The sequence below is a fragment of the Passer domesticus genome, chromosome 3 (assembly GCF_036417665.1).
Source record: "Passer domesticus isolate bPasDom1 chromosome 3, bPasDom1.hap1, whole genome shotgun sequence".
NCBI lineage: Eukaryota > Metazoa > Chordata > Aves > Passeriformes > Passeridae > Passer > Passer domesticus.
Window position 1 is genome coordinate 114,540,061 of NC_087476.1, and position 27,434 is coordinate 114,567,494.

Below are 27,434 nucleotides of genomic sequence, written 5' to 3' on the forward strand. Positions count from 1 at the left end.
GCGCCGCTCCGGCCGCGGGCGCCTGCGCACAGCCCGCCCGACGGCGGCCGTGAGGGCCGGGCCTGGGCGGGGGCAGCGCTGAGGGCTGCGTGAGGCACGGGGAGCACAGCGCGGCGCTGGGGGCGCGGAGGGACGGGGCAGGCTGGGACAGGGAAGGCGGCGAGGGAAGGACGGCGGTGGAAGTGGGGCGAGGGAGCCGTGAGGCGCTACCGGGGCTGGGAGGAGCTGATGTCCGTGATTCGCAGCTTCCCAGTCACCGTGGCTGGAAGCCGCCTTCCCGTCCGCTTGCCTTCACTCCTCCACAAGCTGAGGGTGAGAGAAGAGCTCGGGTGTCCCACAGCTCGGTTTGACACGATTGTGCCAACTGACCGCAGCGGGTCACCCACCAACCTCAGACTCAAGCCAAGGCAGTCCACAGCCCGGCACCCATCCCTCCCACCAATCCCACTCCTGCCAGGGACTGAACACAGCAGAACCTGACCCGTGGGAAGGTGAGGAAAGGCCCCGTGCACAAAACACATCAGTAATGCGACAGCAGTGGCATGAAAAACGCTTTATTTGCACCAGGCATCACTCCACTGCTTTGACCCGTGGCAGGTTGACGTAGCTTTTCATGGGCGGGAGAGGCTTGATCTTGCGCCCGGCCCAGCCACCCTTGCGGTGCCACAAGCCCGTGTGCGGGCGCTTGCCCAGCCAGCGGTTCCGGCCCGCCTTGCCGATCACCCGCTTGTTGTGATCCACGTTGGACACGCGGCCCACCGTGGCCACGCACGTCTCCAGCACCTAGGGGACACAGAAGAGCTGCAGCCCTCCCTGGGGGCACACGGTTGCGTGCCCAGGCAGCAGAGCCAGGGACAGCAGAGCTCCTTTACCTGCATGTGCCTTTTGGACGGCAGCTGCACGATGGCTGTCCCGTTCACTTTCCGCAGCAGCACCCCACAAGTACCTGCAGAAGGCAAGAGAGGAGGCAGCTGCACTGAGCAGCAGGACAAAGTGACAAGCACATCCCCATGCTGGTAACTCCCTAAAGCACTGTTGTACTTCAGCAGCACTTCTCGCTGCAGACAGAGCCTTGAGGAATTAACATGGCAGAGCTGCCCCTGCTTCTGTGGAGGGATGTGTTGCCCTCTAACATGAAATGGCAACTCCCTGTCACTGGCCACCCAGAGCAGTGCCCCCTGCCCTCCTCTCCACTGTGCTCAGCCAAACCCCTACAAAGAGGGGGTTCCATACCAGCTGCGCGGATGTACTGTGCTCCCTTCCCAGGGTGGCTCTCCAGGTTGCAGATCAGCGTGCCAACAGGCAGAGCTCCCAGCGGGTACGCGTCCCCTTCACTGGCTGACACTGGAAGACAGAAGCTGACAAGTTGGGCAAGGCGCAGCCGACGAGCCCTTGGCAAGACCGGCCCAGCTGCCCCTGGCCCTGGCGCGCACCTGCCATCCTGCTAATGTGAGGCGAGGTCGTGATGGTGCTCCCGGGCTGCATGTTCTCCGTGGCGATGATCCAGCGCTTGCGGTTGCCGCCGGCCACCAGGGCGATGTCAGCCGACCTGCACGGAGAGCCCGCCGCGGCTGAGCCGGGGCCCACGGCTGGCGGCACTGCCCGGGCCCGGGGCCGAGCCCGCACCCCGCACTCGCCTGCAAGGGTCGTATCGGACGCTGATGACCTTCTCGGTGAAGGGCTCCGGCGGGGCCCCCTCCTCGTAGCGCAGGCGCTGGAAGTCGATCATGCGGTAGCGCCGCTTGTGTCCCCCACCGATTCCCCGCACGCGGAGGCGGCCTGCGGGACACGGCAGCGGCTGCAGGCGGGACCCCCCGCGCCCGGCCGGCCCCGGCGGCCCGCCTGCGCCCGCCTTCCCGCGTCCCGCACACCTGTGTGGTCGCGCCCGCCCGTCTTCTTCATGCCCACGGGCCGCACCGTGTACTTGGTCCGGCACTTCCACAGCGGGTCGGTGGTGCAGCGCGGCGCCGAGCCGCCCAGCCCGCGGCAGGCGGCCAGCACCGACACCGGCCCCGGCAGGCAGGGCCGGGGGCCGGGCGGCAGCGGCGGGGGCCGGGCGCGGCGGGGGCCCGCGGACAGCAGGAGAGCGCCGAGGGCGCGGCAGAGCCCCAGCGCCGCCATGGCCGCGGGAAGGCGCCGCCGGACGGGGCGGGGCCGCCGCGGCAGAGCCGGGGCCGCCGGCAGGCGGCGCGCTGCGGCCGGCGGGGCTGAGGCGGCGGCCATCTTGGATTTAAAGGGGCTGCGCCGCTGAGAGGGCGGGTGGTGCCCGAGCGGGTCTCGCCCCGCCCCCGCCGGGACCGGGACAGCGACCGGGACCGCCATCGACGGCTTGTGCCCAGCAGGTTGGACTGGCGGCGTTGCGAGGGCTCGGTCGCTCCCCTCGGCGGCCCTGGCGTGGGGAGGACACACGGAGCGCGGCGGCGCAGGCCGGAGCGGGGGCGGCCTTCCCGGGGCGCCAGCCGCGGGGGCGGTGGGACCCTCGCGGGGAGCTGGGGAGGCCCCTGTGGTGCGGCTGGGGCTGGGCTGGGGCTGGGGCTGGCGGGGCTCGGGGACCGTCCTAGCGCACCGTGGGTGTTGGGGCAGCGGAGCGAGCGGGGGCGAGGGCAGCGCTGGGGCCGTGCCCGCCGTAACGCTGCGGGTCGGCGCTAAGGGCGCTGCCGGCTCTGCGGACTTTGGAGCCGGCGAGGCGCGCCCTGCGGGAGCAACCCCTTCGGCACCGGGGGAGCCGCTGGCTCCGCAGCCCTGCCGGTGCCCGCTCCGCTCGGGCAGCTCCCGGTACGCAGGCTCGGTGCGCCCGGCCTCCCCGCGGGCAGGGCCCACTGCCACGCAGGGACGGCCGGCGGAGGCCGGGAGCCGCCGGGGGAAGAGCGGAGGGTGTGCATGGCAGCTGTGGGTCAGCCCTGAGACCCGGCCATGGCTGTGGGCACAGACTGCGGGATTCGCTGCTCTATAATTAGTCTGTGTCTTCATTGCCCGGAATGGCTTTCGGTGTGACACAAATAATGTATGTTTGCACTTCTGCTATGTAACTTATGTGACATGTAAGCGTGCCATAGCTGTATGGCACCGCCAGCCAGATTTGCCCTCCAGAGCTAGGGAATGGAGGACAGCAAGGTGCTTTAGGAAAGAAATATGTGTTGTGAGATGAGGTAAGAGAGAACCTGCGTGTCAGCATGGCTGGGCTGGGCTGTGTTCCTCCTGGGATGCCTGGAGCCCTTTCCCTTCTGGGGGAATGTGTGGGGAAGGACAGGAACACCAGTGCAGTGCTGGTTCAGGCAGGTGTAGGGAGCACCATGACAGTTGCGTGTTACCATGCATGGGATGGCGGTAGCAACAACCCAAGCTGGATCCTGTGTCATTGTCCTCCCTCTGAGAAGAGCAGCCAGAGACTGAACAAGGGCTTCCCGGGCCAGCCCCACACTGCGCAGTGTGGACGCCACAGGGCTCCAGCCTTCCCAGATCTCCTGAATTGGCCCTTGCTGTGGGCACAGCGACAGCAGCCACGCAGCTGGAGTGCTCTCTGCAGCTACACCAGCTTGGCTTTGGGCCGGGATGGGGTCAGCAGCGGGGACGCAGGCGAGGGTGGTACCGAACAGGATGTGAAACCTTCCTCCACAGGATGGAGGGTGGGATGGAGCAGGAGCCCGGTGGCGGCCGGAGCTGCTCGGGCAGCATTTGGCGGCGCCGCGGGGGCTCGGCCCTGCTGCTGGGCTCCCGTGGATCCCTGAGGAGGGAGCCGTGAGCTTGGCGTGCGTGGCGCTCTCTGCGCTCCCAGGAGAGCGTCCGACCGTCCTGTTGCCGGAGCCTGGCCGCATCCCTCCCCTCCCCCTGCCGCAGTGTGGTTGGCTGCCGAGCGCCGCTGCTCGCTCCCGGGGCAGCGCGGCAGACGGAGCCGCGCAGCGCCGCGGCCGCCGCTCCTCCGCCGCCTCCGCGAGCACCGGCGCTGGACAAGCCGCTGCAGGCAGCCAGGTACCGCTCCTCTGCGGCGTGGGGCGGGGGACATTCCCATCCGGTGACTGGGACGGGCAGGGTGCCCAGCCACCCTGGAACAAAGGACCGCTTTGATGCGCAGTTTCGGGCAGAGCTGATGAAAACTTTTTTTTTTTTTTTTTCCTTGTGAAGCTTTCACGTAGTCAGGTGGGCGCAGATTTCTCTGTGGTGGTTCTGAGGGGTGAAGGGGTTTCTCTGGCTTGTTTGTTTCAAGGGTACGCAGCGGGCGTGCCTCCTGCTGCCAGACAAAGCCGGAGAAACGATGACGGAGGCAGGTCATACAGCAGTAGCTCTCAAAGAGCCTTGTTTCGCCCCAAACCGTCTTTTCATTAATTAACTGCTTCCTAAGCTTTTCCGAAGTGGAGGTGCACCCTACCAAAGGTGGTGGGCTGGGGGAATCGCTGGAAAGCTTCTGTGGAGGAGAGGATGCGCCTGGGAGGAGGTGTCTGAAGAAGAGCTGGGGGATGGTGTTGCGGTAGAATGCTCTGGCCAGGCAGCCGGGAGAAATCTGCACAATGGTGGGAGGCAGCAGCACATTACCAGAAACAGCAGGCTTCCCTGCGTCTTGCATAGCTGGCATCTGGCACTCTGCTGCAGTTCCGTGCTCGGCTCTCCTCTAGTGCCCTTGGTCTGCTCTCTGCCGTGCCACCTTGGAGAGGTGGAAAACACCCACCCCTGCCTGTGCCTGTGGGGAAAGAGGGTGGTGTTCAGCACACATCAGGTCAAAGATCTGGCCAGCTCAGACACAGGGTAAATAAACATGGCTGTGCTCTGCTGTAATTGGCAGAAGGAGCAGGAAGCATGTGTTCTCTCATCTGCTGTTTTGGAGGAATGTCCAGGTTGAAACAACAGTATTAACCCCAAATACCAAAATGGCTCTTGGGGTACAAAGGACACGTGGCAAGGTACTGACCTTGGCAGAGTTGCTGGATAAATGCTTAATTTGCTGGTAAAGAGCCATGTAGCTCCTCAAAGAGCTCGAGCCAGAGATAGAACAGATCCTCTGCTTGTTTTGCAGGTAGAGGTTTGTCCCTGTGACTTTGCCTGCCTTGCTGTGGTTTACAAAAGCTTTTTGCTTCTGGAAAAAGTAGTGCAGCCTTGCAGCCTGCAGTCAGCTGGTCTTTGCAGGTGCCCTGGGTACACCACAGAGGGAGTGTGGGCACACCAGAGCCCTTCAGGGCACACGGAGTGGCTCCAGAGCGCCTGCTGGTCCCATCTGCATCCTGGTTATCTCCTGTGTGCAGCTCAGGCACATCCAGTGCACAGCCCTCACATTAGACAGATGCCTGCAAAGGCACTGGCTCCTGGGAATTACTCTGCCTGCTTTAATACTGCTTCATGCTGTCAGGGCAAGGTAATGGCTCTCGCTCTGTTTTTTATAATGCGAGACTCCCAATCAGATTCTGAAGCTGGGAAGAGATGCTTGCCCTGGCTCTGTTCCAGCTGCTTAGCTCTTGTCTCTCCACTAGCCTGGAAACATGTTTTAATGGTGTTTCGCTGTAGTCCCAGGCGCAGCAGATGCAGAATGGATTTGGTGAGCTGCTGCAGACACGAACAAGTTTAAAAACAAGGTCTTATCAGCTGATCTGGAGGTGCCAGCATAAGCTTGCTGGTGGGAGGGGTGATGACTGCTGTTCTCATTCCAATGGCCTGCTGGAAGGGGCAGGTTTTCCCAGCCAGCTGGGGTATACGATGTACAACCAGAGCAAAATTTTCTGCTAATGGCAAAAATCGGTGCTATTTTTTTTTTGGTTGGTTAGTTTTGCTGTTGTTGTTTGTTTTGTTGGGGTTTTTTAACCCTTGTTGATTCCAGTATCTGTATTCTTTAGTAGTTACAAATGGAGTGAAACTTTTCTGGTATTGAAAGGAATGAATGATCTGATACAAAGGCAACCAGACTACCTGTTCTGTCTTCTTCAGAGTACATATCTATTCTGAAATTGGATAATGCTTTGAAAATGCAGGAATTGCTTGCTCTGGTCAATCAGAACAAACACCAGTACCTTTTGTCTTGTCCATTTCCAGCTGTGGGCTGGAAGGTGGGAGGGGTATGGGGAGCTCCCATGTTCTTTCTGTGGTGGTGTGAACATGAGTCACTGTGGCCAAGTTCTTGTAAAGCCACCTTATCACCCCCTTGCCCTGGGTTTCAGGAAGATTATGTGACGTTGTGTGTTTTATTAGAGGTTGTGGGGGTAGGGAGCCAAGGCTTCTGGGACAGAGGAGTGTTGGAGGCTCCCCTTCATGCTCTTTCCCTTCAGCTCCTGTCACCTTGTGACTTGAGCTGCAGATCTAGTTCCTTAGTCCTCGTCCCCTGGGCCTCTTGCAGCCTGCTGGTTAGCACAGACATTCCCAACACAAGCCTTCCAGTACCTAGGAAAAAAACCCAGAGCTGGCAGTGTCAGCTGCTGAAAAGAGCAATCCTGGCCATGATCCCTGGACAGCCCTCCCTATCCCCCAGACAGGGATCAAGGCATATTACAGCACAGTCAACTTGTGTGTTGTATATGACTCTGAGGATTGGGGAAACTGGTTGGGTGAAGCCTTTCTGGGCTTGGAGAATGACTTCAAAGCCATGGGAGGAGATGTCTGGATGCCAAGGAGAGTCCTGGTTTTGGGACGTAGGAGAATGTGAGTAAGACCACTTCTTGCCTTCACTGCATGCTGTGTTGTTGCAGGTGGATTGCTTTGGGAATCCAAAAATCCCTGTGGGACCTTGCTGGAAGGAAGCAGGCACTGCATTCCCTTTCTTTGGTCCTTGGATCAGTTTCTAGTGCTGCGGTGCCTTGCTCCTTTGTCCTGAAGAGGTGTTCACTAAAGGCAAACACATTGAGTTTATCTGAGGAATTCAGATTATGAATTTTTTTTCTTACTTTTTTTTGCCTCCCACAAGAGGATGGTTAAGTCATGGTACAGGGGTCTGAGGAGTTTGGTCTCCGTTTTGGGAGATGGTTCTTTAGTTATACACAGATACCTGGTTTGGGTGAGGGAATGGACCAAAGACCTCTGAACATTCATTCCGAGTAATACTCTTCAAGTAATACTCAGGCCAGACTCTTACTGAGGGAAAAGTTACAGCACAAGAGTCCCTCTATAGTACTTGAAGTCATCTGTGTGTTGGTTTAACTCTCTAGACTGTCTGCAGTGCAGGAAAGGTCTGAGCTGGAGGCTGGCATTGGGAAAGAACTTTGGGTGGAAGATGGGACTGTAGATGTCCCCTTTTTTTGGCAGTAGGATGTAGAAACTTATGAGGCCACTGGTGGCAGAGAATATTATGGACATTGGAATTTGAGTGACACCTTTTGACTTTACAATTGCAGCTCAGAGATATGGTGGGTATGACCTCCCAGAATGCTGGCTCCTGACTGATGTCCTCTTTGTCTGGACACAACACCAACACCGGTTTGTCCCTTTTCTGTGGTTCTGCTCCAGGTGGCCTGGGGTGGTGACCCTGAGCACAGTGGCTCTTCTAGCAGTGGAGTCAGTGTGCAGGTGTTCCTGGCAGTGTCAGCGTGTCCTGGCTGTGCAGTGGAAGCCTCAGAGGCCCTGCCAGCTGACTGTAATCTCCTATAATCTGTTTGCTTTCTGACACTGGTATCAAAATAAGAAAATTTGTGCTCATCACACAGCTTCTATGATGGCTGCAACTTTGTCATTCTGTTTGCTTTTTACTGCTGTTATTTTATTTTTCAGCATCCAAAGTATTAGGTCTAGATTTTGTTGCAGTGAAGACTCGCTTATTTGCAGTCTCTCTTCTAGCTTCATTGGAGGTCAACCAGTCATTGCAGAGACCCTTTGTTGCTTGACAGTAATGAGCTGGCAGAAGTCCAAGGAAAAACAAACAAACCAAAAAACCCTCCCTGCTTTTATCAAGTCGTTTTGCTTCCCAAATGTATAACCTTGCTGTTTCTCCAGGTAGCAAAAGCATGTCTCACAGGAGGAGACTGGGGCAATTATGATGAAGCAAGACAAAGCCTTGTGTTTCCATTTCTAAATGGAAACCATTGCTATCTATCTCCCAAATGTGGTCACTTGCTCTTGCTGTGGGATTTACTCTTTTCCACAGGTAGCTTTTTTCCAGCTGTCTTTCTGCAACTACCTTACATCACTTATATCCTTGGATCACCTTCTCCTGTGGAAGAATTTACTGCTGAAAATGTGTTTCACTTCTTTACAGAAAGTGCTGGCAGACCATCTGCAGTTTGAAGGATGCTGCAGTTATTGTCTTGTGCATGCAGAGAGGCAGTGAAGACTGCATTAGTTGAGTTGTTTGTAGACCTGAGATCTCTGTCCTGTTTTAGTTGACTCCTGATTTCCCTGGTGATTCTCCTCCCCCACTCCCATAGTCTTTTCTAGCATTAGGCATCATAACCTAAGCTTTAAGATTGACTTGGACCCATTTAATCTGGCATCCTTGTAGATGTTGTGGGTTGAAGATGGGAGCAGTGAAGCTTCCAGCTCTTTCCTCTTAAAGGTCTCGCATGTGGGAGCAGTTTTGAGAGGCAGAAAAATGAGCTGCTGAAATTGCTGATGCTTAGCGATTTCGCGGTTATGCACTTGAATGCAGGAGGAAGGTTCTTGCCTGGCAGGATGTATTGCTGATGGATGCCTGGCTGATTGCTGCAGCTGCCACAAAGCTCCGTGCACGCATGTTCCTTCCCTGTCCTCCAAACGGGAGCAGAAGAGGGGAGATGAGATGGGTGCTGTCGGAAAGGCAGGCTGTTCTAGCAGCTCGCTGTAAATAGGGAAGACGTGCCAACTAGGGCGGAAAGGGGCGGGTGGAGACCTGGGCTGGGACACCTGCAGGTCCATGAGGACTGCAGCAGGATCAGCTGGGAACAGGACTCTCCATCTCTCAAGGAGCTCGGTGGAAAAGGATTCTTTCTTCCTGTTCCAGTCTGAGCCCCACCCTGCAAGGGGCAAACCACGATGTGTCCCCTCCTCTCTGCAGAAAACCTCTGAGTGTTTTCTGCCTGGGTAAAGGACACTCAGGGCCCCTTACTTAATGTAAAGGAGTAGGAGGAGTGCATATACAGCAGCCTCAGCCTGTCTGACCTTGGCACTGGCTGCCATTGCAGGTGTTTCCTCTTTGGAGGGCTGAGCACTGAGGGTAGACCTGCCAGCACTGGAGAGAACTAGAAATAAGCTCTTTGTGGGGAAATTCCTGCTTTGGAAAGTTAAGTCAGCTCTTGCTGGTGTTGGTTGCTTTTCTTTGCTTTACAAGAAGTAGCAGCATTCAAATGACTTCTCAGCAGTCACCTCATTGTTTTCTTGTTGAGCAGCTGTGTGTTGTTCTTAGGTTTTGCACCCTCTGTCCAGCCTGGACAATCCTCTGTCCACTGCTGAGCATGGAAACGTGTTGGTACCTAGCAGAGCTGTGCTTCCAGGATGTCACCCTAGGGGAGAAAGGCTGAGGTTGTTACAGATGTTTGCACAGCCTGTGAGAGAGGAAAAGCCTCTATTAGGATGCCTTGAAGGATCTGAGGATGTAGTTGCAGGGTAGGATGAGTCTTATATGCTGTGGATCAGGATGTTTTGACGTTTTGATTTATTTTTCCTTCTCAGTCTGAAATCTTTGCAGTTTCAAAAAACAAGTTGATTGTGAGGACTGTGAAAGGCGTGAACATTTTCTGCTAGAAGGGCTGAAGAAGGAATGTTGCTGTAGTAGAGATGCTTAATGGTTTAACACACAGCAGTTTCACAGTTGAGGAGTAGTTCTGTGTACAGTGGAATTAATGAGGCTGATTTTCTATGGATCTGGGTCTTGTCTGCCTGACTCTGTTACCTAGCAAGGTGTGAGGTCTGGTGGCTTTTTATCCTGTAACATGTTCCTCTTCCCAATGTGTTTGTATTGCACTTTTTAAAGATGGCAGCAAGATCTCTGTATGGACATAAGTGATGCTGCCATGAAAACTGTCAGCATTTCATTTCATACAGTTGGCCCCAGTACCCCCTGGGACTTGTGCTGCTCAGCTGTGAGAATTTCAGAGCACAGTTCTGGTCTTTTGGGCATGAGGCTGTTCCTGGGTATCTTCTTGTGTCCCAAGCATTGCCTGTGATCCAGAGAACTCCCACTTGCCTGTTTTCCTGTTTGCAAGTGAGTCAGGGTGTGTTGCCTTATAAGTTGGAACCAGTGATAGGGCCATTTAACCCTTTAGCAGTTATTACTTAGGGTTCTGTGGGTTCTGCTGAGCCTTCCTGGGAAGCTGTCTGGAGCTATTTCAGAGCAGCAGAGTTCATGGCCATATGAGGCAGTACTAACACCCTTTGGGCTGCCATCCTCTTTTCTCTGGGGCTGGGAGTTGTTGCACATTTCTTCCCGAGTTGTGCTCGCCTGTAGAAGTCTGCATTAAGCAAGGCTTTCTTTATTGCTTTAGCACATGATCCCACTCCAGGTGTGTTAGAAAGGTGAGAAAAATAACTAGGGGAACTGTTGACCGGAGTGCTTAGCTGCCAGTTTCTGGAGAATGAGTTTGGAAGATGGGGTATGAGTGGCAACCAACTCTCAGCAAGCCCATTTTTCCTTTTGAACCAGTAGTCTGTGTCCTCTGTCTTGACCTGAATGAGGTTTTTCATGCTATTCTTGTCATATAATCTCCTGTAAAGGAAACTGGCGTAAGTCATGGTCCAGGTGAGACTGTTTTGGTATAAAATGTGCATGGTTAACTGCATGTGGAGCATGACAGATACCCAAAAGTGAAAGATAAAGTGAAGAATGACTCAGAATTGGTGCTGATGCTAGATCATGAAGTGAATATGAAGTCAGCATTGTGACTTTGGGGGAGGATGACTCAGTTCTCGTTTAGAGGTGTGAACAGAAATCCAGTCTTCAAGAGACACGAGGTGTTTCTGCCCTGCTGAGGGGTTCAGTAAGGTCTGCTCTGTGAGTTGAGGGTTTGGCCCCCCTTTCCTGAGGGATGGATGTACATCATGGGAACAGAAACCAAAGAAGAATTGAGAGGAGAGTTCAGGCCTATAAAATAACTGGAGGAAGAGTGAGGCTAAAGAGGAGGAGATGAGTGGGTTTAATAATGAGATGTGTGTACTTAAAACAACTGTCCCAGTGTTGTTTGTCATCCTCACTTTAAGTGCCTCTCTGTTGCTCAGGGCCCATTCCCCAGTAGTTCCCTGCACTTGGATAGAGTGCACAGGTGAGGAGAGGAGGAGCCTGCCAGAAAGGGGAGCTCTGTTGCTCTGTTCCTGTAGCTGGGACAGTATTTCTGTTCTCTCAGTAAAACAGGCACAAGGCAGCTGCCGAGCGAAGAGCTCAAACCATGCAGAGGTGGGTCCGGCAGGAGGTCAAAGGCAGATCTGCTGGCAGCAATTCCCTCACCTCCTCCTGTGTAGCTTCTGGGCAGTTTTCCAGGCAGCAGGGCCCTGGGCACTCAGGTTGCAGAGGCCTCTGCCAGCTCCAGGTAGCAAGGAGGTGCTGCTGGGCAGGTGCTGCCTGTGCAGGGTTTTGGAGGCTGGTCTTGGAGTGACCTGATAGCAAGGTGGGAGGTAGCTTTACTGTTGAGTAATGTGAGGAGGCTGCTGGGGTGGCCCAGCTGGTGGGAGAGGCTTGGACTGTGCTAAATGAGCGAGTCCTGGAGCAGCCAGGGTCTTGCTGCTAGGGCTCTTGCCTGCCTGCTGTGTTTCCCTAGCTCCTGGACTTTGTACCCAGGGATCTTGCAGCCACACTAACATTGCAGGTTGTAGCACTTGGTGTCGCTGTGCAAAGTCCCCAGTAGCTGGGGACTTTCCCATTGTATGTCTGGGGGAACAGGACAGGGAAGGACTGCAGAGTTCTTAGGCCATCCTGAGGAGTCCTTGGGGTGGCAGCAGGGTGAATGAAGATGGAAAAGCTGTTGGTGTTTCAAGTCAACACCTGCACAAGGATTGTGTTGGTGTGACTGTAGCTGTTGTGTATGTGAGTGTCTGCAGTCAGGCAGTGATGTGGTGTGTCCTGCTGGTGGCATGTCCCTCAGTGCCACAATGGCAGTTCTGTGCAGAGGCTGCAGTCCTCAGGATGTACTCTTCTGGTCATATTTTGGTACATTATTTTGGCACAATATCTGGCAATATTTTGGCATAGCAATACCACTGATGCTCTCCTGTCTGAGATGCTCCTCTAGGAGATTTTCCTTGAAACAGAAAGCTTTGAGCTGGCATCCCCACTTTGTGTTCCCTTTGTTCTGCAGTCAGAAGAGGTACTGAGCTCTGACAGCCTCTCTGCATCAGTGGTCTGTGGGCAGAAGGTGTATAGATTGCAACCCCAGCTGCCAACCACAAATCTCTGCTCTTAAGTGGAAGCTAAATTAGTCTTCCCCCTGCTGGGAGTGTGGGGGTGTTGGAGGTCACCGCTGGTTGTCCCCTTTTTGTCTCCTGTCCCTGCAGGCCACCTGCGCTGGTTGCCAGCACTCCAGCCACAAAAGCAGAGCACGTGCCCTGACAGCTGTCAGAGGGAGAGGGGAAGATGGAGGAGAAGGGCTTAGAGTAGACAGTCTGTTAAATGCTGCCTCTGACTGCTTGAAGGAGGTTGTGGTGCTTGTGTCTGCTAGTGACTCTCTGAAACAGCGCTGGGGCACTCAGGTTTTGTCTTGGTCTCTGTTCAGGGCTGCAGGAGTAGGACTATGTCCACCATGGTGTACCCAAGGGAGGAGAAACTGGACAAGCTGAGCCAAGAGGAGATAATTTCCAACACCAAACTGGTAATGCAAGGGCTGGAAGCACTCAAGAATGAACACAACTCCATCCTGCACAGCTTGCTGGAGACCATCAAGTGCCTGAAGAAGGATGAAGAAGCCAATCTCGTGCATGAGAAATCCAACCTGCTCCGCAAGTCAGTGGAGATGATAGAACTGGGGCTTGGAGAAGCTCAGGTGAGAGTGGGGGGTGATCCCTGAGGTGTTACCTGGGATTGACAGAGGAAGGGCAGGCATGTGGCCATTTCCCATAAGCTAGAGGGGTGGGAAGGGGCTAAGTGTAGAAGGCTAGCCTGGGTGGACCCTAAGCATGCAAGGGAGAGACAAGACTGTGGTTGTTACTGACTGAGACTCTTAACAAGGTGATGATGGCATTGTCCAACCATCTGAACGCTGTGGAGTCGGAGAAGCAGAAGCTGCGTGCTCAGGTGAGGAGACTGTGCCAGGAGAACCAGTGGCTGCGTGATGAGCTTGCCAACACCCAGCAGAAGCTGCAGCGTAGTGAGCAGACCGTGGCTCAGCTGGAGGAGGAGAAGAAACACCTTGAGTTCATGAACCAGCTGAAGAAGTATGACGAGGATGTCTCACCTTCGGTAGGCCCCAGTCGTTTTGAGCAGCTGCATTTGTGGATCCGGGGGGTTGGACCAGGAGAACTGCCTACATGTTATCTCATGATAACCTTGCCCTGGATTTTGTCCCTTCCCATGCACAGCAATGCCTGTAGCTAAAGGGGGCCTGCATGGGGAAGAGTCTCTGAATTTTCTTCTGTGGGGGAAGATGGTGGCAGAGATGGCAGGAAAAATTGAATGTGTTGAGCTGCAGAATGGCCGAGAGTTTGGCAACTAACTCAGCCCAGGCTGATGCTGTCTGTGCTGAGAACCAACAATATTTGTAATTCTCATCCTCTCAGGAGGAGAAGGAGGGTGACTCCACCAAGGACTCTCTGGATGACCTATTCCCAAATGAGGAGGAGGAGCATGGTCCTGGATGTAAGTGTTTTTTGCTCATGCATGGGTGCTGCCTGTCTCTGTTCAAGCCTGCTGGGCCAACTGTGCCGTGTTTATTTCTGTGCCCACAGTGCCCCACCAGCACAGCAGTGCCGTGGCAGCTGCCCAGCAGGGAGGTTATGAGATTCCGGCACGCTTGCGCACCCTCCACAACCTTGTCATCCAGTACGCCTCCCAGGGACGCTATGAGGTGGCTGTGCCACTCTGCAAGCAGGCACTGGAGGACCTGGAGAAGACATCAGGCCATGATCACCCTGATGTGGCTACCATGCTCAACATTCTAGCACTAGTGTACAGGTGAGCATGGTGGGATGGGCAGGATTGGGCCAGGACAGCTTTCTGCATCTCCTATTTCCCTTTACAGCACATCCTGGGGCTCCCCAAGCTTCCAAGGGTTTGCCTTTCAGAAAGGTTTTGGACTAGATGGGGTATTTGGTTTACCAAACTCCCAGATATATCTAGGGACTGACTAAAGCAGGGAGGAGTGGGGAAAGAAAGGACTTTGTGGATCTGTGTGGAAGGAGCACTGTTCATAGTTCTGCCTGCTCTGGGCTGTAATGTCCAAATCCTAGATAACTGGTTGACATTGCACTGCAGGGATCAGAACAAATACAAAGAAGCAGCACACCTCTTGAATGATGCTCTTTCCATCCGTGAGAAGACTCTAGGCAAAGACCACCCAGCGGTGAGTGTCTCTCTCCTCTTCCCCTTCACCTTTGGGTGCTGCTGGGGCACTGTTCCAGCAGTGTTTTACTGCTTCAGTATTTCCTGCTGGCTGGCTCAGTACAGCCTGTAAGGAGTTGGCTTCTCTTGGATCCTGCAATATAAGCAGGGCAGCCTCCTGTCTCTGGACCTCCTTCTCTTGAGAAGCAGCAGTACTGCAGGCATGGAGGAAATGTGACAGTCACTGTTACTGTTGCTTGTGCCCCTTGTTTGGTCTCACTGGAATTTGCTTTGTTTCATGGAGAAGTTTCTGTCTCTGCAGGTGGCAGCGACTTTGAACAATTTGGCTGTTCTCTATGGCAAGAGAGGGAAGTACAAAGAAGCAGAGCCGCTGTGTAAGCGAGCCCTGGAGATCCGTGAGAAGGTACGACTCTGCCATGCTCTTCCTCCTTTCAGCTCTCTCTGTGGGCTTTCTCCCATTGCCTCAATGCATGTGGGAGATCCAGGGCCTATCTAGTGTGTTCAGCTGCTGATTCTGCCACCACCTTTCCTGTCTCTCCAGTGTTTGCAGTCCTAGAGAGGCCTGCCAGGAGGTGGAAGCTGGAATTTCTCCTCCTTTCCAGATCCTGGGTTTTGTCTGACATAGGCATGTGCTGGGGGGACTCCAGCGTCTACTAACTCCAGGAGTCCACTCCAGTCTTTGTGGCTTCTCTTCTTTTGTTCACCCAGGTTCTAGGCAAAGACCATCCTGATGTGGCCAAGCAGCTGAACAACCTGGCCCTGTTGTGCCAGAACCAGGGCAAGTATGATGAGGTGGAGTACTATTACTGCCGGGCCCTGGAGATCTACGAGAGCTGCCTGGGTCCTGACGACCCCAATGTGGCCAAGACTAAGAACAACCTGGTGAGGCTCTGGGGAGAGGCCATGTGGTGTTGGGGAGGGCTGCTGTGGGAGAGGGGAGCATTGCCTGCTGCTTAGAGACAGAGCAATAGCTGCAAGAGGTGAGCAGACTTAATCTGTTTCCCAGTGGGGCTGGAGCTGTTTTCTTTTGGTTGCAGGCTTCCTGTTACCTGAAGCAAGGCAAATACAAAGATGCAGAGGTGCTGTATAAGGAGATCCTTACCCGTGCTCACGTGAAGGAGTTTGGCTCTGTGGATGGTTTGTACAGCAGAAGCCCTTGGGGCAGGGGAGGGTTTCCTGGCTCTCAGCCTAGACTTGTCTGGTTCTGGTGTTGCCCAGACTGAGGGATGGGATGTCTTGCAGGGCCCCTGCTTTGGGCATCCCTTGAGATGCTGCTGTTCTAGTGTGTTATGCTGTTCCCCCTCTTCTCTCAGGAGTCTCAACCCAGTCTTTTTATAGCTTGGGTATAGTAAATGGCATAATCATGCTCAAGCATAGGCTGAAGTTTTTCCAGTGCACCTGGCACCTGTACTTCAGCTGGGAGGACTTGTTCTTTCCTTCCCTTGTCCTGCCTTTGCAGTGTTGGTTGACTTTCTTGGGACTCTGGGCCAGGGACCGGTGGGAGGATCTGAAGTGTCACTTCCCTCTGATGAGGTGCTAGCTTTGGGGACAGAGTGCTGGGCTGTACAGGAGGCAGACAGTGTGGGGTGGTGAGTGGACCTGTTTTGCATTCTTCCCCACACAGATGAGCACAAGCCAATCTGGATGCATGCAGAGGAGAGAGAGGAGATGAGCAAGGTGAGTCTGATTGCAGAGGATTTGATCTTCTACCACAGCCTATCTCTTATCTCCTCCTTCCTGGAGAAGCTGCAGTCTGAAGAGCTACCAAGGCCAGGAGGCATCTGGAGAGGGGGGATAGGGGTTACAACACTGCTGCTCCCTGGGCCAGCAGGGAGGGAAGGTCCATCAGAGAGCAGGGTGTTTTTCCTTGGGCAGGGCTGTTCAGTCTCTCGGCCATGGCTGCATGCTCTCTCTGCTTTAGTGATTGATCCCTCTTGGGCATGCAGATGATGGAAGATGGCAGATGGCAGAGGGTTGTGCTGCAAGGCCTTGGCACTCTGTTCCAAAGAGCTGCCAGTACCCAGAGCATAACTGGCTTCTGAAACAGCTCTAAGGTAGTCTAGAGAAAAAATGAAGGTCAAGAAGAAAAGTTGCTGTCACCTTGCTTAGGAAATGGAGCCATATCTGACAAGGGTGTTTGCACAAGGTGGGCCCTAGATGGCCTCTGAAAGGGTATAGAAATGGACTGTGCTTGCCTTGGGCTAGGCTGAAAGGCGAAGCTACTGTTGCTCCTGCAGCCCAAGCCCTGCTCTGTGGTCAATAAATGCAGTAGTTGTGTTTTGGCTTTTGCCAAGTGTAAGGCCCCATCTGTTTTTTGGCAGGCCAGTGAATCAGCAGAAGGAAGGGTTCTGATCTAGTCCTCTACCTGCAGTGGGACTCTCCTTTTTTTTGCCTTCAGAACAGTCCCCAACCCTCCAGGGTTGAGGCAGCAGTCTGGCAGGCTTGGCTTAGTGACTGATGAGTCCCATCCTGTCAGCTCTAGAAGCAAGACACTGGCAGGTGCTTCCCACAGCATCCTGTGCCTTCCCATTGAAGCACTCTGCATGGCTCCCCGTGCAGGGCACTGCTCAGCTTTACACTGTTCTGGTTGCTGTACTGCAAAGACTCTGCTGCAAAGAGTCTGCACTTGCTGCAGCACCATCCTGGAGAAATCCAAGCTGGAGTAGAGACTGGGTTCCCATTGCCCCCTCTGGGACTGAGACTCTTCTGATGGTATCTTTGGAGAATTTAGGGATCAAATGTAGATAGCTGTAGTATGAAGGTGTGCTCCAGATAATGCAAGCACTGCCATGGGGCAAGAGAGCAGGCCGAGAGACTCATGGTTGGAGTAAGAAATTCATTTTACATGTGAGTCTTAGGCAAGGTCTAAACCTCTTTCCCTGACTCTGGGGCTCCTCTCCCCACGGCAGCTGTGTCTGTGCCCCATGGCAAAGCAGGGTTGGCACTCCTGTTCAGCCAGCAGCTGTAGTCACAGACCTGCTTGTACTCCTGGCCCAGGAGCTGGAGCTGATGTACTGTGCCTTGTGCTGTTTTCATATCTTCTGTTAAAATATGTGAAATTCCTCTGGCGGAGCTTTTGTCCCTTGCCCCACTTTCCTGGCAGCAGAAGGCCAGTTCATGCCATCAGCAGGGCCTTGGGCACAGCTGGCAGCCCTGGCCTTCAAGGCTTTATCTGCCCCAGAGGATTGGACACCTTGCCTGTTAGGTTCAGACACCCTTCAGGGCTGCCTCTACAGGAGAGATGTATTGAGTCCTGAACTCCCCTGGTGCCTGCCCAGGCTGTGTAAGCTCTGGTGTGAAGAAAACTATATGTGCCTATGGCTCAGGGAGACACTGGCATGTGGGATAAAGAGCTGAGAAGTGCTGTGGGAATGAGTGAGAACAATGTTCCCCATGGAGACAGTTTCTTCTGGACTAGAGGGTAACTTGTGCTGTGGAGCAGTAGCCCCCTGCTCCTGCTTGGTGCCATGGTCCTACATACCCAGGGCTAGCATCTACTGCCCTGCAGATTGTCCAGATCTTCCCTGAGCATCAAGTTCTGCCCCCTGTGCTGTTGCTCTGGCCAGCAGCCCGTTTGCAGCTGGCTGGGACAGGGCCAGCTAGGCAGCTTTGGGATGCAAATGCTGGGCTTGGGAAGGGACAGCTAACTGGGCTGAGCTGCTGTAGGGCAAGCCTGACCTTGTAGGCCAAAGGCTGGGATGGAGCTGGCTGATTCCTTTGCTAGTGCTGGCTGAGGGATTTAGTGCCCATGGTGACTGGCATGCTGGTGGGGTTTTGTCTCCCTTTTGCATTTTGGTTGGGGTGTCATGCCCTCCATTATGCCATGAGAATAGGCTGTGCTGTCCTTGCTGCCTTTGGTACCATGGAAGTGGGTAAGGAGATGGGATTGTGCTCCTTCCTGAAACTAGGATGTCCCTCTTGTTATGCTCCTTCCTGAAACCAGGATATCCCTTTTGCCCAAATCTGTTGCATCAAACATGTTTTTAACTTCCCTATCAGGAAGCTGCTGGGCTTCATCACTGCATTTGCATATTTTCCAAAGGCTGGGCTGGTGCAGGGGTGCAGCCTGGGGTCTGACCCTGGCGCTGGTGGCAGAGCACAGGCCAGAGAAGGGCAGTAGATGTGGGACTAACAGCTCTCTTCTCTCCTCACCCTGTAGAGCAAGCACAGAGACAGTGCTCCCTATGCTGAGTATGGTGGCTGGTACAAGGCCTGTAAGGTTAGCAGGTAAGAGCTGTTTTGTGGGCAGCTGTGGACTCTGTGGGGGTGACCCCAGGGCTCCTGCTCACCTTCCCTCTGTTACCACAGCCCAACTGTGAACACCACTCTGAGGAACCTGGGTGCGCTGTACCGGCGCCAGGGCAAGCTGGAGGCAGCCGAGACCTTGGAGGAGTGCGCGGTTCGCTCCCGACGACAGGTAACCCCAGAGGGACCTTCCCTGCTGTGGGGGCATTGCAGGGCTGGGGGTGGCCCTGCCTTTGCTTGGAGTGTGGTGAGGGACTCTCCTGGGCCTCTCTGATGTTCTTGGTTTGTGTTCCCATGACACCAGAGGGCCTCGGTGGTTGGGGATGCATTTGTGCGAGATCCACACGTGTGTAGGTGTGTGGGGTGGTGCATGTGTGCGTGGATGGAGCAGATGGCCATGAGTGGGGAAGGCATGGCTCACTGAGTGCAGAAATACTGCAGCAGGGTTAAGGCAGGTTCCTGGGCTTTGTCAGCTACTGGGGAGGGCTACACTTGCTGGGATGTTTTCTTCATACTATTTTTTTTTTTTTTTGTCCAGAGGCAAAAAATACCTAGAATTTCTTAGAGTACCTCTTGTCTTAAACTCCTCTCAATCCTCAAATAATAAAGCAGGAGCTGTAAGCACCTAGCACGAAAGACTGAAAGACAGCTGAATCCTTCACACTTCAGAATGTGAAGGAAAGAAGCTGTCAGCTTTGGGGTAGTGAGCCCTTGTTCCATAGGGTTGGTTATGGCCTTGTGAGGACTCACTGAGCTGGGGGTTCAGACAGAAACTGCTAAGTGCAGGATGGCATTTGGCTCCATCCTGGTTGTGCTGGGCAGTTTTGACTGTGATGGGGCAGTGGCCAAGAGAGGGAAAAGGAACCAAGCACAGTGATGGCACAGTGGATCTCCAGAGGGAAGGAACATGTAAAGACAAAACACGATTCTTCCTTATCCTTTCCTACTTGCAGGGCATTGACCCAATCAACCAGACGAAGGTGGTGGAGATCCTGAAGGAGGGGGATGGCACAGAGAGGCACCGGAGCCTGGGGGGCAGTGTCAAGTACGAGAATGCCACAGACGGTAGCGAGGAAGTGAGTATGGGCGTGGAATGGAGCGGGGTAAGTACAAGACACCATCAAGAATGGCCTCAGCCGGCTGCCAGAGGGGAGGGACAGCCTGGCTGAGGGCTGTCCCCGCGTGGCCTGTCGTGGCATCCTTGTCTGCCTCCATTCATTCCCTGCACATTTCCTTCCCTTTTCTTGGCATGAGCCAGCCAGCCCGCAAAGGTGCGTGTCTGGGTCTGGCTTCTGGTGTATAGAACAGATCTTCCCAGCTGAGGGCTCCTGCTTCCAGGGAGCTGCCAGGCCCTGGCAGTGCGCAGCATGAACTGGCCCTGATCTGCCCTTAATCTTAGCCTTGTAACCTTATTAACATCTCTCCCTGCTGCTCCCCTCTGGAGGCCCTGGCTGACAGCATCAGCCCCATCTTGGGCTCACCCAGCCTGTGAGAGCCATTTGGCTGTCTGTCCTGCACTGTGCCACTGACAATGCTGAGCCTGGGGAGGGCTGTGTGTGTGTGATATGCCTGGTGTGTCTGTGACTGAGTGACTGACTGCAGTGCACAGGAATAGTCTGTAGCCAGCATCTTTGCTGTACCCCTCTCCTGGTCTTGTGCCCTAAGCAGGTTCTGGCTAAGCAGAGGGGATAAAAGGCAGGTCTTGGCAGGATGGCAAGCTGGGCTGACCAGTGGAGGCAAGAGACTGATGTTAGCTGAGGCACAGACAGGTCAACCTGAACCTCTCAAGGTTTGCTCTGAGGCTGAAGGTGACTTTGGTCACTAGCACTGAGTTTGGAGAAAGGTAGTGATCCAGGGCTGGAACAGATGCCTTTTGTCTCCTGCAAGCAGGAGGATGGAGAAGATGAACAAGTGAGCATGGTGCTGGTGGGTGCTCGGCTCAAGGGCTGCTAGAGCTGTTAATGCTGACATTCCTTCTGCAAACTCTGAGAGCACAGACTAGCTGGGGTTGTTGCAGCCTGGCATAGGGAAGGCACTGAGCACACAGAGTCCTTTGCTGCCCCCTCACATCTGCTGTCACTAACCCTTCCCCACCTGGCTCTGCTCTATCCCCACCTGCATGAGCTCCCTCCCTTCCTCTTTTTTCTTCCCTGTTGCCATGACAGCCCTTCAACACCCAAAGCCTGAAGCCTGCTGGCTCTCTTGATTGTGGATTGTACACAGGAGGTGTCTGAAGGGGATCTGAAAAACAGACCTTCAGGTGGACCCAGCAGCTTTACTGGATGCAAGGCTGTCCTTTGCCCCAGGTCTTGGCATCAGGACCAAAGAGCTCTGGCAAGGCACCAACTCTAGGCCCCTGCACTCAGCATTAGTAAGGGGGCTAGACAAGCACAGAGGGAGGGCTGCAGGTGTGGATTAGAATCACCTGGTCCCTCTGCTGGCTGGTGTCTTTCTGCAGCTCCTCCTGACTGTGCTTGGTGTTGGGTGATCTCTTTGCACTGGTGATGGTCAGGGAGACCTTCCTGATGGTCTCTGAGCTGATCATCCTGAGGCAAGTAGGCAGTGCCACCCTCTGCCACAGCCAGTGCCAGGGAATAGTCCCTGCTCATGTGACCCTTCCCTAGGGGTCTTAGCAGAGCTTCCCTGACCCAGACAGCTGTAAATAGAGGATTGGAGGGCTAGCCCAGCACCCTGGGGGACACAGCTGCTGCCACATGATTCCTTTTCCAGCCTGCTGCACACATAGCCAGTCTTCTCTTCTGAGCCAGCAGCCCTGCACTCACTGCAGCTCCCTGCAAAAGAAGGCTGAGGCAGCTCCTGCTGCTCCTGTCTGTCACGGCCTGTTTTTCCTGTTGGTCCAGAGACCTCAGATGTGCTGCCTTAAAGCAGCCTCTGCTGCAGGCAGAGCTGTGGGAGCCCCCAGGGTGCCCTGTGCCCATAGGCAGCTCTGGAAGCACCCCAGGGCCTGGATCAGCTGCTTGGTGCCCAGGTAATTGGGATGTGAGAGCAGGGGGCTGGCACCAGCTCCGTGGTGCAGAGGCCTTGGCAGGTACCCAAGGCCCAGGAGCAGGAGCCCTCGGAGCAGGAGACCCAGGCTGCTCCTCCCTGAGCTAAGCTGTTCCTGCCAACCCAGTAAGCCCACTAGCAAAGAAGTGAGGCTGCAGTTTCAGCCTCACAAGACTCTCCCTGCCCAGATGTGGCCTGTGGTCTCTGCATGCAGCCTGGGCCTTGTCCCACCTGCTCCCTAGGTGACCTACAACCTCACAGCCTTGTAAATTGTGTCTTTCTCCTCTCTGTGCACTAGGCTTAAATGCCTCCCGAGACTCCCTCTTTCCCCTCCACCGCAGTCACCTGGATGTTTGTGTTGTATCTTCCGACTTTTCCTCCACACCATCCCTCCTTCCTCGGCGAGAGCTCCACGCCAGTCCCCCAACCCTCCTGGCGCGCGAGGGCACCGCGACGCCTGCAGAGGAGTGCCTGGCCACATGGCCCAGCTCCAGTCCCGTGGCCAGCAAGAGCAGGAAGAATCTGCGAGGAGCTGCCAGCTCCCCCAGGCCAGGGTGACGGGCCACCGTCCCCTTGCGTGTCCCCACCCCTGGCCTGCCCTTGCCCATCCCCGGGGCCCAGGCCTGCGGGGGATTGTCTTCACTCCAGGCTTGCTGACGCCATTGTCCCTAGACATCCTCCTAGCTTGTTCCCTCCATCTCTACAGAGGCTCGAAGATGGAGGGCTGTTATGGGACAGTGAGCCTGGCCTAGGCAGGGCTGTCATGTGCCCAGTTGCTTTCTTGCCTGTAGGCTTAGCTGATATTAGTGCCTTGTAGCAATCCTGTGCTGGTTCCCAGTGAGATGGGCTCTCCCTGCAGCACAGGGCAGTCCCCATCTTGCTACTCTCTTCCCTGCTGAGCTCTGTGACCCAGGAGCAGTCTGTGGGTCTCTCTGTGGGGCAGCCCATAGAGCTACTGTACATCCAAGATGAGGATGGGGGCAACAGCCAAGGACTATGTGCAGGAACTGGCCAGCACAAGCATGTTTGGCTGCAACTTCCTGACTGGATGCTATAGCCAGGTTCCTCGTCTGGCATTGAGGGCTGAATCAACCCCATTGCTACAGGGTTCTTAGGTGTGGCTGGTAGGAGAAGTGGGGGTGAAGTTTTTTGCTGTTCCTTGAAGGTAGAGGAGGGGTAGGAGGAAAGAGTGTTTTTGCAAGGGGTAGACCCCAGATCATATGAAGTGGCTGAGAAGGGAATGGCCTGGATTGGAGCAGTGTGGTTGGGAGAAAAAGAAGGTGTAAAGATGGATGTGAGGAAGCAAAGGGCTAGGGCTGGAGGTGCTCTGAGCAGGTGGGAGCAGGTGGGATGGCTGGAGGGAGGTTGTTGCAGGGGTAGGGGCTGGATTGCTCACAGGTCTGGGGTTGACTGCAGTCTGGCTGTCCCTAGCCAAGTGGGTGGGAAATGTGTAACCCTGTTACCAGCAGGGTCACCGTGCTGACCCTGAGGGGGTGGCCAAGTGCCTCTGATGGCTTCAGGCCTTCACAGGGTCTGGTGCTGTTAGTCATTGCTGGGGAATAGAATGTGTCCCAGGGCCAGACCTCCACTGTCTTGGGTCTCACATCCTTGAGTGTACACCCTCATCCCACCTCCTATAGGAAGGGAACCTCCCTGGCCCTCCTGTCTGGGAAGAAAGCTGGGGAGGCTGTAGGCAGCAGGATAGAGCCCAGGGGCCAGCACAGGACTCCTTATTTATTTAGCTAGATCCCTTTTTATGCTAGTCATTGGGCAGGTTGTGATACTAAATGTGCTTGTGTCTGTCTGGGCCTGGCTTTCCTGTGGTGGTGCAGAGGTCTTGGGGTACATGCATGCTGCTCCCCTGGAGTTTGTGCTTACTGAAAGGAAGCTTGTCCTCAGGACATGGGGCGTGGAGCCCAGGGCAGAGTGCCACAGGGCTGTCCTCTCTGTCCCAGTGCTGCTCCATGCTTCTGGAGAGCGGTGAGTTTCCAGTGCAGGGTGTGTTTGGACCTCAGGGCCACCTGCCCCTGTGCTTTGCCATGTCCTGGACCTGGTGCTGTAACAACCATACCTCTAATTAAAGGTAGACTGACCCAAATTGCTGCCCTGTGCTTCTTTCCATGCTCTGTAGGCCAGCGTCGGTCAGCCCTGGGGTGGTGGGTGCAAATGCTGCTGGAGCAGGTCTGGGGGTGCTTGGTGTCTGTCTGTGTGTACAGGGGCATTTGCTGCCCCCAGGGCTCCCCTCCCAGGCTGAGCATTGGAGATGAAGGACCCAGCTCCACTGTGCTTTTTCCCTCTCCTCCAAATTGGAGTTGCTGCTAACCTCGGCTCTGTAACCGTGTGTGGCAGGGCTGCCCTGGGGCATCCGAGCTTGGACCTTCCCCAACCTTTGGCATTTCTATTTAGCCAAAGAAATACCCCATTGTGTCCTTCAGTGCTGAGCTCTACATGCTGCCAAATCTGCCCAAGTCCTCTGCCTCCATGCATTAGGCAGGGTGGGAGCATGCAGTGAAGAGGAGCTCAGTGGTGGAGCTGCTGATTTTTTTTTTGGAATGCTCTCATCCTGGTGGGTGCAATGGGGTGGGGGCTCTGCGGCAAACCAAACCCATAAATGTTCTGGGTTAAAAATAACCCGTCAGAAAAGGGAGTGGGGGGAGAAGAGAGGCTATTTTTAACCCAGCATGCAGCAGCATTTGGTTCTGGTGTTGGTCTGCAGTCAGTCTGCATCGCTGCAGCTGGGGAAATGTGGCTCCATCCTCCAGCTCTGATACAAGAGCATTCTTCCTGACCTGATCCTGCTGCCCTTGTACCATGGTCCTGCTCCCCTGTCCCAGCTGTGTTCCCTCTTCCACCCCTGGCTTGCGTGCCCTGGGAAAAGCAACAGTGCCTGGCATAGCAGTACCCTGCAGGGAGAGTGGTGACCCAGTGCAAGTCTGGGGGGGAGGCAAAAGACACCTCCCCATCTTTGTTAATGCTACACACTGATATTCAAAACCTGCCCGGGATGCCTCGTGCAGGAATTGAATTGTTTACTTTGCTGCTTTGGGTGCTCTCTGCATTTCTGGTGACTGGGTCCCTTTGCAGCAGCAACATATGGCTCTCAACATGGAAAACCCTCAGCCCAATGACAATGTGAAGAGGTTCAATGCACTTGTTTTGTCCCAAAAGGGATGAGAGGAATACCAGGAGAGAGGTTTGCTGGTAGGAAAAATCATGGTCAGCTGTTCTCTAACAGTGTAGGGCCGGCTCAGGTTTGGGTGATCAGAGCAGAGGAGCACTGGAAAAGCCTTCCCCAAGGGCCACAATGTGTAATGATCAGCACAAGGGTGTCACTGGCCTAAAGCAGAGACCCTGCCTGCCTGCAGAGCTGCTTGGACAATGCTGAGGTAATTGCTGCTGCTAGCCTGAGCCACAAGGCATTTGGTCACTTGGAGTGCTTCCAAGGGGCTGCCTCACATCTTCCTAAGGAGTAAAAGGGCTTCTGCCATCACTTCACCTCCTTTTCTTCTGCCCCAGTGTTCCAGGAGCCATTCACAGCAGGAGCAGGGAAGACTGCTGTTATCCAGCCATCAGAGCAAAAGTAATTCCACATCAGCAGTGGTGTCACAGCCTTATGTAACAAGCAGGCAAGGCCACAGGGGAAGAGCTTGGTGGCATGATGACATGGTGGCATGGTGTGGTGCCATGCTGTCAGCCTCTGCCTTGCATGCATGTGGAGCAAAGTGCAGGAGGTGGACTGGAGCCTGTCAAGGCCTGAGAGTGCCTCACTGAGTACTGGGGACTTTTGGAGGCATGTGGGAAGAAAACAGGCTCAGGAACAAGATTTCAGGCTGGTTTTGGTCTTCAGAAAAAGCAGGTAGACATGAAAAGCTCCCTGCAAAGTGCCACCCCCTGGGGCAGCTGGTGGGGCTGCATGCTGCTAAAGCTGGGGGGCCTAGGTGGTGCCTGCTTGGCAGCACAGCGCAGTGAATCCATCCCCAGTGGAGCTGCCTGAACTGCTCCAAAGGCTCAAAGCTAATTCTCTTGTTGGTGTTAGAGATGGGACAAGGCTGTGTGTGCAGTGTGAAATGGTCTTGTGTGATGTGAGTGAGTCTGCAGGACCAGGTGTGCATCTGTGTGAGTGCTGGACAGAGAGGAGGAATGGTGATGGTGTGATGAAGAAGGGCAAGGGGAGGGAGAGGATGAGGATGGCCTCCAGCCAGCAGCAAATGAGGAGAGCATCCTTGTAATGAAAGCCCCAGCAGCCTGTCCCGGCCTAAGTATCCCTAATTTTGGGGGCTTGCTGCCTCTCTGGCCACTGGGACCTCCTTGGTAGTTGCTGCCTGAGCTGTTGCAGGTGATGGAGCTGTGTCATCTTTGAGCAGGACTGTGCAGATGCCAGTGCCATTTGTGCTGGGGGCAAGTCAGCAGCCTGTCTGGATGTTGAGCTTGTACTGGACAGGAGGGAGCATCAGGCTGGATGAGCAGCCTGATGAGACAATAGCAGCTGACTCCCCAGCTACCATGTCCTGTGGAGAACCCCATGCAGTGAGCAGTAAGCCTGCCTTGGGCCAGGGCTAAACCCTCAGTGCAAGTGGGCAAGAGGATGTTTGGAGCCAGTTCCAGCCACTCATCAGCATCATGCCAGAGCCTGATCAGTGCCACTCAGCCATCACCCTGGCTTGTGTCTCTGTGTCCAGGATGGCAGTGGCACTCTCCAGCGCAGCAGCTCCCTGGGAAAAATCCGGGATGTGATACGGAGGAGCAGTGAGATGTTGGTCAAGAAACTGCAGGGCAATGGTCCCCTGGAGCCCAGGAACACCAGGTACGTGCGAGGGTCAGGCTGCATACAGGGCAGGTATGGGCTCTGCCACCTTGTGTTTCTGGATCTGACCACTCACAGCACAATCACATCTGCTCTCCTCTGCTTTCTTATAGCATGAAACGAGCTGCGTCCTTAAATTACCTGCACAAGTCTAGTGATGCTTCGTTTGAGGTAAGCACAGTGTGAGTGGTGGGGCTGGTGCAGGACTGCACGTGGGGCTGGGGGCTGTGTGGCCAGCAGTGCAGGGGGTGAGGGGCATATTGGTGAGCCCCAGGTGCAGTGCTGAGAACCCCTGAGCTTGTAGCCCCTCGTCTGAGGTCAGAGCTCCAAATCTGAAGGGGTTGCTTCCAAGGACTCGTCTTCCTCCCCACAAAGCTCAGCCATAGATTGGGAGCAAAGGCAGCAGCTACTGTGTGTGACAGCGGCACCAGGGCAGTCCTGGCTTGCAAGGCAAGGGGTGCAGGAGTTGGGGTGGCAGCTTTGGGGCACGGGGGTGGATTGCAGGTACTTCATGGGCACTGTATTTTTTCCAGGGCACCCAAGGCTTCCGTGCGGAGAGCAGAGGCCTGAGCGCCAGCAGCATGGACCTGTCCTCCCACAGCTCCCTGCTCTCCTCCAACTGAGCCGGCTGCCGCGCTGCTGGGCACCCTGGCTTCGCGCTGCACGGGGCAGCGCCCGGCACCTCCCCACACCACCTCCTCTGTTCTCCCCATCACCGGTTCTCGTGCCACCGTCTGCCTGCCCCGCCCGGCCTCCCCCGGGGGTCCCTAGCTAGTTCGGGCACCGCAGCCCGCCCGCATGCTCCTCTGCTGCTCACCGGGGCGCGCAGCTCCGGCGGCCGCATGCTCGGTACCGGTCACACACGCTCACCAGGTAGAATCGCCAGCCCAGGGAGGGGGGCTATCCCCCAGGCCGGGGCAGCGGCGGGAGTGCCCCATGCGCCCGGCACGCCGGTTCCCCGCCGGATGATCGCTGTACTTTATTTTATTAAATAAAACCGACCCTAGAAGCGACCGC

At 55.2% G+C, this 27,434-nt stretch overlaps 2 protein-coding genes across 6 annotated transcripts; one reads left to right on the forward strand and one right to left on the reverse strand.

Annotated features, from left to right (window-relative positions):
- Window positions 1-538: 538 nt before the first annotated feature.
- MRPL2 (mitochondrial ribosomal protein L2) lies at window positions 539-2,337 on the reverse strand. The gene is made up of 6 exons (XM_064415304.1): window positions 1,872-2,337; window positions 1,638-1,779; window positions 1,434-1,549; window positions 1,234-1,344; window positions 873-946; window positions 539-783 (listed from the first exon to the last, which is right to left on the reverse strand). Exons 1-6 carry the CDS (start codon window positions 2,320-2,322, stop codon window positions 571-573), a joined length of 1,107 nt encoding a protein of 368 aa, XP_064271374.1. The 5' UTR covers window positions 2,323-2,337; the 3' UTR covers window positions 539-570.
- KLC4 (kinesin light chain 4) lies at window positions 2,205-27,430 on the forward strand. 5 transcript variants are annotated; one of them, XM_064415292.1, is made up of 16 exons: window positions 2,205-2,342; window positions 12,582-12,848; window positions 13,034-13,264; window positions 13,582-13,660; window positions 13,750-13,975; window positions 14,276-14,363; window positions 14,664-14,765; window positions 15,071-15,244; window positions 15,400-15,499; window positions 15,987-16,039; window positions 18,522-18,589; window positions 18,671-18,779; window positions 19,561-19,710; window positions 26,293-26,417; window positions 26,531-26,588; window positions 26,951-27,430. In XM_064415292.1, exons 2-16 carry the CDS (start codon window positions 12,600-12,602, stop codon window positions 27,038-27,040), a joined length of 1,902 nt encoding a protein of 633 aa, XP_064271362.1. In that variant the 5' UTR covers window positions 2,205-2,342; window positions 12,582-12,599; the 3' UTR covers window positions 27,041-27,430. The 5 variants fall into 5 exon arrangements, with proteins under 5 accessions (XP_064271362.1, XP_064271364.1, XP_064271365.1 ...); XM_064415294.1 differs by having other exon boundaries at window positions 19,561-19,683; XM_064415293.1 differs by lacking the exon at window positions 2,205-2,342 and adding an exon at window positions 3,647-3,969.
- Window positions 27,431-27,434: the final 4 nt, after the last annotated feature.